The sequence below is a fragment of the Petaurus breviceps genome, unplaced genomic scaffold (genome assembly GCF_028583685.1).
Source record: "Petaurus breviceps papuanus isolate PSGF00001 unplaced genomic scaffold, PetGlider_PUasm1.0 90701, whole genome shotgun sequence".
Taxonomy (NCBI): Eukaryota; Metazoa; Chordata; class Mammalia; order Diprotodontia; family Petauridae; genus Petaurus; species Petaurus breviceps.
This window is the reverse complement of record NW_027187316.1, coordinates 2,361,989-2,374,279: the sequence shown is the minus strand read 5'-3', so window position 1 is coordinate 2,374,279 and position 12,291 is coordinate 2,361,989. Positions and strand designations below refer to the sequence as shown.

Here is a 12,291-nt window from a genome sequence, read left to right as displayed (position 1 = left end):
CAGATACTTCTTAGCTGTGTGACCCTGTTTGCCTTTGTTCCTCATTTGTAAAATGAGTTGGAGAAGAAAATGACAAACCACTCAAGTATCTTTTCCAAAAAACCCTAATCTGGTAGTGAAGTGGGGCAGGACTGAAAAGACTGAACTCCAACAAACATTAAGTAGGTTGGCCTTTAGTAACCGCTTGTCCTTTAAGAACCTACTTAGACTCAGACTTGCTCACTGCCTCCTGGGGTGTATTTTGTGTTCCATTAGGCTTTGGTGTCTTAACCCTCTATCATATTTGGGAAGAAATCCCCAATAAGATATTCATTGATGACAGTTTAAGTTATAACTTTTTCCAAGAATGTTTACATTTTAATAGGGTATTCATAGAGCAAAAGGTCTTCAAGACCAGTGTTTAAAAAAGGAATCACTTCAATAGAATTTGGCTACTTGAAAGGATTATCCCAATTCTCCAGGAGATTCATAATCTCATGAGGTTAACATTCCCTCCAATGAAGCAGGTCATCACCCATATCATGGAAAATTTGTGCTTATCTACCTTTATTGCCACAGGAAATGCTGGGAATTACTTACCAGGCTTAGAAGGGAGGTATGCCATTGTTTTATTTTTAAATATGAATGTTTTCTGGGGAAAGAGCCCTGGACTAGGAGCCAGTGAGGTGCTGTGGAAAGAATGTTGAACTTGGAGACAGAGGACCTGAGTTTGAGTCTTCCTTCTACCTATGTAACCTTGGGCATATAATCTCTCTAGGCCTTGGTTTCCTTAGTTTTAAAATAACAGAGTTGGACGGGGTGACCTCTGATCTTTTGCTTCCAGAGCTGTCATCTTATGAACTTATAATGAGTCAGATTGAGTCTAATGTCCAGTTCTTACTGGATATCTGAATATGATTAGGTCACATAAACTTAGCAGGCCTCAGTTATCTCAATTATCTTTAAAATGGGTTTGATGAATATAACACTTGGCCTAGCTTTCTCACAGGGTTATTGTGAAACTCAAAGGATATATGAAGATGATGGATAAAGTGTAAAAAAATACCGAACAAGTATGATTTATTATGATTATGATTATTAATTCTCTCTTGTTTCCATTGGCAGAGTTTCAGCACAATGGCTAACCACGTCCTTGACAGATCAGTCATCTCAAATTGGGCCTTCATTCCTGAGAGAACCACTAGCTCAGTTTTGCTACAGTCCGTGAATTCATTTGCCAAGAATCTCACCATCAGTGATGAGCCTGAGAATACAGTAGTTGCGCCCTTTATTCAGACCAAAGGCTTTAGAGTCAGCCACAACACCCAAGGGAAGAGTTTTAATTTCTCTATGAGGGTGACTGATGGTGAGGAGAATGTACAAGGGATAGTGTTTATCCCCTGGAAAGAGCTACAGAAGCTCCCAGCTTCCTCCCAGGCCATTAGCATTGCTTTCTCAACTCTGGGAGAAATTTTGGAAGAAACTCGTTTGCAGAATGAGAATTTTCCCAGACAGGTGAATGGGCTGGTTCTCTCAGTGATCCTACCAGAAAAGCTGAAACAAGTCTTACTCACTTTTGAGAAGATCAATAAATCCCGCAATGCCAAAGCTCAGTGTGTAGGCTGGCATTCCCAGAATAGGAGGTGGGTAGAAGAGGCCTGTGAAACAACAGTGGATGTTATGGATAAAGCCATGTGCCGTTGCAACTACACCAATTTCCTGATGTCCTTCTCCATTCTAATGTCTCCTAAGACCTTAGCCAATAAAACCCTGGATTATATTACCTGCATTGGTCTCAGCATCTCCATCTTAAGCCTTATTCTGTGCCTGATCATTGAAATCACAGTGTGGTCCCAAGTGACAGTGACAGAGATCTCATACATGCGCCATGTGTGCATTGTGAACATTGCCACATCGTTACTGATTGCCAATGTGTGGTTCATCATTGCGTCCTTCTTTGATGGCACAGCACGGAGTTACAACTGGTGTGTAGTGGTGACATTCTTTAATCACTACTTCTACCTTTCTCTGTTCTTCTGGATGCTGATCAAAGCCCTCCTCATCCTCTATGGAATACTGATCGTGTTCCGCCGGATGATGAAGTCTGCTATGATGGCCACAGCCTTTTCGGTTGGCTATGGGTGTCCTCTGGTCATTGCTGCCATTACAGTTGCTGTCACAGAACCAAGAAAAGGTTATGTGCGGCCTCAGGCTTGCTGGCTCAACTGGGACAACTCTAAAGCTCTTCTTGCCTTTGTCATCCCAGCTCTGACCATTGTGGCAGTAAATCTGATCGTGGTTTTCGTTGTGGCTGTCAACACTCGAAGGCCTTCGATTGGAAGTTCCAAGTCTCAGGATATGGTGACCATTATAAGGATCAGTAAGAATGTGGCTATTCTCACCCCACTGCTGGGACTGACCTGGGGTTTTGGGATAGCCACCCTAATAGATGGCAGCTCCTTAGCATTCCATATCATCTTCTCCTTACTCAATGCTTTCCAGGTAAGTGACACAAACCAGGGAATATTTTTCTACTATTCTGAGTGTTCCGGGCTAAGTGGATACATCCCAAATAACTTCGTCAGTTGCAATTATGGGTGTTTGATAACTGCTTGGTGTTTTTGCTCATCTCTTTCCTTCTTCCACTTGGCTGTGACCTTCCACTTTCTACTATAATAATTATGCCTTTCTGGTGTTAGAGCTACAGATGCAACTGGTGACTCAGTGTATAGAACTCTGGGCCTGGAGTCAGGAATACTTGAGTTCAAATCCAGCCTCAGACCCTTACTAACTGTGACCCTGGGCAAGTCACCTGACCTCCATTTGCCCCAGTTTCCTTATCTATTATATGGGGACAATAACAGAACCTGCCTTCCAGGGTTGTTGTGATCATCAAATGAGATAGTAATTGTAAAAGGAGCCTAGCACATGGTAGGTGTTCCCTTCCCAAAAATCTATACAAGAAATCTTTTCACATGTATTTTGCTGCATAAGACTATTACTAGCTTGGGAGGTTTGTTTTTATGTTATGATCTGGATTTATAAAGCTATGTTTCTAAGATCCTTATTATCTCTTAGGTACTATATCTCTTATTCAGCTTGCTGATGCCAGGAATACAGTAATACCTGAATTACCACCTAGTGGTCCACATAAAGAGATCTCTAACAGTTATGTATAAGATATAGAAAGAATTGAGTATCTTTTTTTGAGACATAAAACTCTTACCTAAAGCAGCAAAGCTTTAATACTAGTATTAAAATCTTGAGTTAGTAGATTAAAATCTGGAATTAGTAATACAGGGTATCCCAAAAGTCTTAGTGCAGTTTCAAGCTGTCACTCAAATTAATTAAATGGATAATTTAACTAATTATGTAACTCATCTATTTTTATTTTATAAATTTTTAAATTTTTTTTGCTTTTTTTGGAGGGGGAAAGCAGGGCAATTGGGGTTAAGTGACTTGCCCAAGGTCACACGGCTAGTAAGTTTTAAGTGTCTGAATCCAAATTTGAACTCAGGTCCTCCCGACTCCAGGGCTAGTGCTCTATTCACTGTGCCACCTAGCTGCCCCTACTTAACTAATTTTAATAATTGATGCTATAGTTAATTAAAGATAATTACTCTTCAAGAGTAATATTGAAAGATATATTAACGCCCAGATAAAATAAAATTTATTACTTCACTCATTGCTCCTTAAACAGTTTGCAGATATTCATTTCCCTTTCCCTATACTTTTCCCTTACTTCCTATACTTTAGGTGTTGTAAGCCTTGTAAGTTATCAGCCCTTGGAGTTAAAAATCTCTTTCTACCATTCTTATTATGGGTATACATTTCATACTACTTGCCCCAAGCACTGAAATTTTAATTTACATTAATAAAAGCATTACTTTACTAGAGGGTTTTGGTTTTATTTTCAGGGCTATTCTCCTTCCAAGTGATTTGACAAAAAAAAAAAAGACATTACCATCATATTTTTCTAAAATGCCTTCTGTATTACTATCCTCTTCCAAGATGTCGCTCAACCTGCTTCTCTATTCTTCTCATTTTCCTGCCTTTTCAAATCTCATCATCTTCCACCAGACTTGTCATTATCACGTTGATGCCTCTCTTTCATAGAAGGTGTAGTTCACAGTTCTCAGTTAGAAAAGACCTGGGAGGTTAATTTGCCTGTGCCATGTATCTCCTATATAATCACTTATTATGACCATCATGTCATATGAATGTCCCAAAAGTTTAAAAAAGAGAAATATTTTGCCTTATATTCTTTGTAACTTTGCATATCCATATCCATAATAAAAAGTCATTCCACCTGCCTGGGAGGTAAGGGTTCACATCATGTCTCAGTCCTAACTGGAACTTACAAGACAAGTCTCACAGCTAGTGGTTTCTCGCCTATCTAATCCATTTTTTTTTTTTTTGCAGTGGGGGATGGCAGGGGACAATTGGGGTTAAGTGACTTGCCCAAGGTCACACGGATAGTATGTATTAAGTATCTGAGGCCGGATTTGAACTCAGGTCCTCCTGACTCCAGCGCTGGTGCTCTATTCACTGTGACATCTAGCCGCCCCTAATCCATTTTCCACACAGCTGTCATAATTTCATTTCTAAAGTACAATTCTGATCATGTCACTCTGCCTCAGAAGCTTCAATAGCTCCCTATTGCCTCTAGGATACTCTACTATGGTTTTCAAAGTCTTTTGCAATATGTATCCACACTGCCTTTCCAAACTTATTTCTTATTACTTTCCTTCACACACTTTGTTCTATCTAAACTGGCTAGTTTCCCATAGATGACTTTTTATCTACCATCTCCATACCTTTGTATAGTCTACCGCTGTGTGAAATAGAATATGCTCTCTCCTCATTACATATTTTATATTTAATTTTATACATATATGCTAGTTTCCCCCAATAGAATATAAGCTTCTTGAGGGTAAAGACTATTTCTTTATTTCCCACTATCAAGCACAGTGCCTAGCACATAGTAGGTACTCAATAATGTTTATTGAATGAAGGGATGAAGTATATTGACTTTCATTGGAGCCTATGTTACCTTTCAACATAAGATACGGTTCCTAATCCTTGACCTAGTGACTGAAAATCATTGTCAGCATTTGGAGAAAAACAAATGCATAAACCCCCCACATTTAATAATATTGGCAATTTTCCCCCAAATCTTGTAAACTACACACACACACACACACACACACACACACACACACACACACACACATGAATACACACATATATATTCAATTCAATATCCAAGCTTTACATATATGAAATCATACAAAATAAAATAACGTAAGGTCAACATGATATGATATGTATGATATAATATAACAATTATAGCTAGGGAAGAGGTTATTCTATTATAGGAAGGTAGCCTTAAAGGGAAAAAAAATCCCACTTTTTTTTTAAATTTAGCAAATGGCATGTAAAATTCTGACTACTATTTTCCTCAAATATAATTTTAAAAAAAGAGTCCTGTGAATCTTACAACCAAAGCCATAAATTTAGAAATTTTGTTGCCTGAGGTAAGTAGCATTAAATGCATACCCACAAATCAACTGTAATTCATGATATGAAAATAATACAAGAGGTAATTAAAATAAATTTAGTCGAGTGGGAGGGGAGTTAATTACTATAATGGCTCACAGGTGGATATTATTAACAATGCTTGTTATCTGTTAGCTTCCTATTTTTCTTGCTATTTGAGTGTTAAACACAGTTATCTCTATGCTGTTGAGGTACCATACATAGGTGGTGTTTACATGTAAATGTGACAAATTAAATTGCACATTTAAAAAATGTTATTTGAATTATTTGAACTCTAAATTTTTGTGCCCTGGACCAAAATATCAGTTGCTTTGCCCTAGTTATGACTCTGGCAGACAGGGACATAGTCTGGGAAATCTTCTCCCTTGTTCTTATTTATGTTGATCATTGTCCTAGGGGTTCTTCATCTTGCTGTTTGGAACCATTCTGGATCAAAAGGTAACTTTTGTCTACTGCATACACAGTGGACTCATTTTCCTTATTGGGGATTGTAGCAAATCTTAGAGACCTATTTAGTTCAGGAGTGAGCAAACAAAAGCCTGAGTATAGTTAGGGGAGGGAATTGAAAGCGTGGGACGGGTTGAGGGAGAGAGGAAAATTCTTTTTGATTTATACTCAACTACCACCTGCTTGTGAATGTAGGTAAGGACAAGGTGAGAAACAACACGTAACCAGTGTGTGCAAGTGACTTGTGCTTTGATGAATTGGATTTGGGACAGATCATTGTATTACAGATCCAAAGTTCTTTTTTTTTTTTTTTTAAGCAATTGAGGTTAAGTAACTTGCTCAAGGTTACAGGGCCAGTCATTTCTGGGTGTGGTACTGAGTGTCTGAGCCCGGGATTCGATCTCCAGGTCATCCCAACACTGGAGCTGGTGCTCTTACTCGCTGAGCCATCTGGCCGCCCCTCAGATCCAAAGTTCTTATCCTTAAGTTGAAGGAGTGCAGATTTGAGTCTTATGGGTTTTATTCTTCCCTGAAAGTAGACTACCACTGCCAGTAATTGATTTTTCCTTTGGTTTTAGACAAGAGAAGCCTTAAAGGTGAGGATGTCTTCCCTGAAGGGGTCATCAAGAATGGAAGAGGTAAGAAAGTTTTTTCTTTTCTTCATAACATCATGGAGTCTGTGGACCTGTGAGACAGAAGAATAGAGGGCAGCTACTCTATTAAATAGATGAGTTTAGTGCTCAGATTTTGTTAGAGAACAGAATCTTTAGTGTTTGAAGACTTCTTTCATTTCATGAAAGACTATCTTTCCTCAGAATCATTCCTTCCAGCTCCAAACTGATTGGATCTCAAATCGGATGCATCCAGTGCCCAGCAAAGAATACTTTTTTTTTTAAGTATTCATTCCTATGCACATAGGACTGTCAGCCCTAGTCTCTCTCCAGAGTTCCAGTTCTAAACGATTCCATAGAAATATCTTACAGGCATCTCAAATTCAATACATCAGAAACAGAGTTTGTCTTTTTCCTGAAACTCATCCATCTTTTGAACCTTTCTCTTTCTAGTCCCCCATCCTCAGTTGTCCATCCCTCATCCTCTCATTTTTAATCCATTCCAAATCTTGTTATTTCTACCTTTACAACATCTTATGCACCCAAGTCCTCTTTGCCCACATGGCTACCATACTAGTTCAGGCCCTTATCACCTCTCAGTTGTATTATTATAATAGCCTCCTAACTAGTTTCCCTGCCTCAAGTCTCTCCCCTCTACAATCCACCTTAAACACAACTGCTAAAGTGGTTATAGTGAAATAATGTTCTGACCATGTCACTTAATGAACTCCAATAGTTCATTGTTAACTCATATGTTAACATCATATATAAATACTTGCACTGGGCACCCTAAACTCTTCAGAATCTGCCTCCAATCTGCCTTTGCAGACATACATTACTCATCTTTACTTACTCAATGGTCTTTCTTACTTTGACTTTGTTACTGTTTCTTATACATGACTGTCTCCATGCCTTTGAACTGGAGTGTACCACTATGCCTGGAATACTCCTTCCTTGCCTTTGTCTTTTAGAGTAACAGTTTCCTTTAAAACTCAACATGAGTACCACCATCTATATCAAACCTTTCCTAATCACTCTGGTCTCTAGTTCCTTTCCCCTATGGGGGCAGCTATATGGCACAGTGGATAGAGTGCTGGACTTGGAGTTGGGAGAACCTGAGTTCAAATCTGGCCTCAGACATGGACTAGCTGTGTGACACTGGACAAGTCACTTAACCCTTTTTGCCTCAGTTTCTTCATCTGCAAAATGAGCTGGAAAAGGAAATAGCAAGTTACTCCATTCCAGCTTCTTTGTCAAGAAAACCTCCCAAAGGTCAGGAAATGTAGGACTTGATAAAACAACAACAAAATTCCCCTACTAGTTAATCCTATGTTCATTTGATATTTATTTGGGGGGGGGTAATATGCTTTTGATTATATACATGTTGTCTTCTGATAGAATTAAATTACTTGAGGGCAGGTACTGTTTTGTTTTTATTTTGGAGTCTCCCATGGTTCACACAGTGCCTGGCACATACTAAGCTCTTAATAAATACTAGTTCATTCACTGAATAAACACTTTAGACTGAATTGAAATGAAGTAGACAGCTGAGGTGGTAGATTGGAATAACAAAACTCCCACTGACTAGATTCCACTAGAAGGGCGTACAGGAGTCTCCATGCAGAAAGTCAAGGAGATGACAGTACTTGGCCACTCTGCATGTCTGGTTAATAGATACCAGTCATAAAAAGAATAATGGTGATTATCATAATAAACATAATGATATACACACCTGGAGAGGCACTGTGGTGTAGGAACATCCTGTATGTATGTAGTCCAAATCTGTAATTTCTCCAGGGTAGAAAACTCCCAGTGTGGAAACTAAGCTATTAAAGCTTATAATGGCACTAAGACTTTGAGGACATCCTGTGTGTTTGTGCATACACATACAACACACATGTATGCTGTACACACACATATATGCAATGGCCATGTGTATATGTACATATGTACACAAGCATATATACATATAATAATAATAGCTAGCATTGATATGGTGCTATGTATTAAATACTGTGCTAAATGTTTTGCAAATATTATCTCATTTGATTCTTACGACAATCCTGAGAGTTAGGTACTATTACTATCATCATTTTATAATAAGAAGACAAAAAAAGATCAAATGACTTGCCCAGGGATCAGAAGACTTGAGATGAATGAAGTCTCAGTTCAACTACTTATTTACTGTGCATGTGATTTAGAATAAGTACCACTTTGTGAGCTTTATTTTTCACATCTGCCAAATGAATTTAATAATGGCAATGACTCTTTTTGTCTAGAGAGCTTTAAACAAAATATTTTCCTTGCAACATGTGGTTAATAATACCCAAGTTTTGGAGGAAACATAACCAAACCTGGGACTTGACGTGACTTGTCCATGCTCATAGAGCTAGTAACTGACCTGGCAGGGTTGTAGTGAGGGAAGATGTTTGTAAACTCTAAAGCATCATGGAAACTATTTTGGGGACATTCATGACAGTGCTGTTATTTTCTCCCTTATTTAGAATTCAACATATAATCCTAACAATGGATCTAAATTAGTGGCTCGTTCACGATGAGAAGTGAGTATTAAAACCTGAACCAAGTTTCCCTTTTTTGCAATAAGAAATCACTGAGTAGCTTACTTGGCTAACATTGTGCCCATTACTTGGGGTTGGGGGACAAAGCTGACCTTTTTCTGGGAGTGAAAAGTTCTTCTGGTGTGATAAAATGGTTAGGATGCTAAACTTGGAATGAGATTTTGATTTGAACTCAGTTTTTGCTTCCTAACATGTCCATGTTGAATAAATGAATGAATGAACAAATTAATGCGAGAATGAGCAATAGTCATCAGTCTATCTACTAAGACAATCATCTTGAATATCCTTTGAGCAATTAACATTTACTTTGAGAACTGAGAAATATCTAAATGATTGAATGACCCATTTTACAATCCAAGTACAATTGGAAAGATAGCTTAGTGTAGAGATATGAACACTGACCTTGGAAAAAGGATACCTGAGTTTGAGTCCTGCCTCTGATACTTACTAGCTGAGTCACCTCAGACTAGTCTTTGAATTCTTTGACTCAGTTTCCCCATCTGTCAAGTGGGGACAATAACCATATGATCTACCTTATGGGGTTATTATGAGGAAAACAGCTGATAAATATGCTACATGAATGCATTATTATTTTGAAATAAATAAGTTTGAAAAAAATTGTCATCCTAGTTTCAAACCACATGTTGAAGTAACTACCAGTTTTTAGGTGATTAAACTTTCAGCACTCTGTTGTCTCTTGGCCACGGTGAGAGGAAGAATACAGTGAGGTTTCATTTGCTCTCATATAGGCAATATGATTTCTGTTCACAGAGCTCTGGAGTCTCAACTTCGTTTAATTTAAAAAATAAATCTTATTAATGTCCTCTGCTTTTACATCCCAGTAAATTCAAGACATGCTCCCCCAGCCATTTAATAAGCCCTTCTCTGTAAAAAAGAAAAAAAATAATTTAAACAAAGCATGATATATTTGTCTGCTACTGTGTCCAAAATTCCACCCCCTAGACTCCTTCTCCCCCTACGTCCCTTGTATTTTAGCTTTTATCTTCTCGCAAAGTGGTAAGATATAGAAAATACATCCTTCTGATATAGTTAGAAAAATTTGACTAAGTTGAGATAAGAAGGGTTCCCTCTAGAAGGGGAATTGTGGTAAGATCTCAGGATATTCCTAATGGGATGGGAGATGGGTATATTTCTCTAAAGGGTGTTCCTCTTCCTTTTCCATAAAACCTTTAGTTCCATGTAGTTTTACACAGGTAAAATTAGAACAAAATGACTTAAAAAATCAGACCTAAAGGGGGAAATGTCACAAAGGGACAATTTGGAACTTGAAGGATGTGGGAGAGAGAGATGGGGAGAACATGGAGTTTTGGGATAGAAGTTGTCATTTGTGTTAGGGTTTGATTATTGATTGATAAAGAAGAATATAATTAGAATCAACTCCTTTCCTGGACTGTTTCCTTGCCTAGGTCAAAAAGAAACTGGACTGGATTAAAGTTTATAGGCTTTAAAACTGGAAAGTGTCATTCAGTCCAACCTCCTTATTTTATAGATGAGGAAAACAAGGCTCAGATAGGGGAAGCTGACTTGACCAAAGTCATGCTAGTATTAAATAGCAGAGGAGGTTTGAACCCAAGTCTCTGAACATTAATTCCAGTGCTGTCCTCACTATACTCTGCTGCCTTTTGGTGTTATCCCCAAATGTTATTGCTTTTATTCCTTTGTGTTCAAGTTAGGATTTTGTCTCTTTGAATTCTTGGTGGTTGTATTTTTGAGAATTGAGGTTAGTGCAGAGCAGTTTTGTGGCAATAAATGAATGTCGTATTAAAGGTTAGCTCATCCCTTCCCTGTTTTAGAGATTCTCTCCCCACCCCCTCCAATTAAATTTAATTCAACAAGCATTTCTTAAGCATACACTATCCCCTTTTTTAACAATGGGTAGTTAGGTGGCAAAATGGATAGAGTGCCAGGCCTGGAGTCATCTTCCTGAGTCCAAATCTGACCTCAGATACTTACTAGCTGTGTGACCCTGGTAAAGTCCCTTAACCCTGTTTGCCTCAGTTTCCTTATCTGTAAAATGAGCTGGAGGAGGAAGTAGCAAACCACTCCAGTATCTTTGCCAAGAAAACCCCAAAATGGGGTCATGAAAAGTCAAACATCACTGAGAAAAACTAAACAATGAAGACAAAAAAATCAAAAAGATTTTTGTCCTCAATAATCCCAGTTTACATTCTACTGAGGGAAATGATGAGTACATGGATAAGTAAATACAAAATATATACTAGATAAATTCAAAGTTACAGTGAAGGAGATCAGCAAAGGCCTTCTATAGGACATGGTGTTTGAGCTAGGCCTTCAATGGAGTCAGTGATTGTAAAAGGTAGAAGTGATTCAGAATGGGGAAAGCATTCCAAGATTGAGGAAGATCCTGCATTAGAGGATATAATATAAAGTATTGATCTGTGCAGTGGATTGAGTGTCAGACCTGGAGTCAGGAAGACTCCAACCTGAGTTCAAATCTGGCCTTAGACATTTAGTAGCAATGTGACTCTGGGTAAGTCATTGACCTCTGTTTGTCTCAGTTCCTTACCTGTAAAATGAGCTGGAGAAGGAAATGGCAAAGTATTCCAGTATCTTTGCCAAGAAAACCCCAAATGGGGTCAGAGACAGTCAGATGGGACAGAAGTAATTCAACAACAACTAAAAGAATAGGGGTCAAGGCTCACAGTTGCTAGGGTCAAAGTGGGGGAGTAGGTGGAGGGAGGAGATCAAGGGGGATTAAGTGTAGAGTATTATGGGCTCATTTGGTGTATTTGTAGCATTCTGGAGTTAGGGGAGGCAGAACCCTGGAATGAGTTCTCTATACCCATGATATTGACACACGTACTTAGGGATCCATAGATGATCATTTGGGGGTACTGAAGAATAATGTTTGTTGTCTCCATCCAGGGTTATATTTGAGCTAGCTCAAGCGGGGAGAGCTGATTGGTAAACTTTTAGTGTGAATATTTGTACCTTAAAAATCAGCAAAATCTACAAAAATGATTTATTATTTTTGTTAATCATCTAGAAATGTAGAAAACTTTAGTACTATAGATTAAACTGAAAAGTATTTTATGCTTACCTCTTCCCCTACGCCCCCCCCCCCAAAAAAAAAA

The 12,291-nt window shown here is 38.4% G+C and overlaps 1 protein-coding gene across 6 annotated transcripts in view; it reads left to right on the top strand.

Annotated features, from left to right (window-relative positions):
- The window catches only part of ADGRF4 (adhesion G protein-coupled receptor F4), a 42,597-nt gene that overhangs the window by 21,981 nt on the left and 8,325 nt on the right, over positions 1–12,291 (top strand). For all 6 annotated transcript variants that reach the window (XM_069065789.1, XM_069065791.1, XM_069065790.1 and 3 more), the window contains 4 exons: positions 1,105–2,481; positions 5,935–5,976; positions 6,564–6,623; positions 9,101–9,157. In XM_069065789.1, the coding sequence (XP_068921890.1) occupies positions 1,105–2,481; positions 5,935–5,976; positions 6,564–6,623; positions 9,101–9,154 (1,533 nt within the window). In that variant the 3' untranslated portion in view covers positions 9,155–9,157. The remainder of the gene's footprint in view (positions 1–1,104; positions 2,482–5,934; positions 5,977–6,563; positions 6,624–9,100; positions 9,158–12,291) is intronic.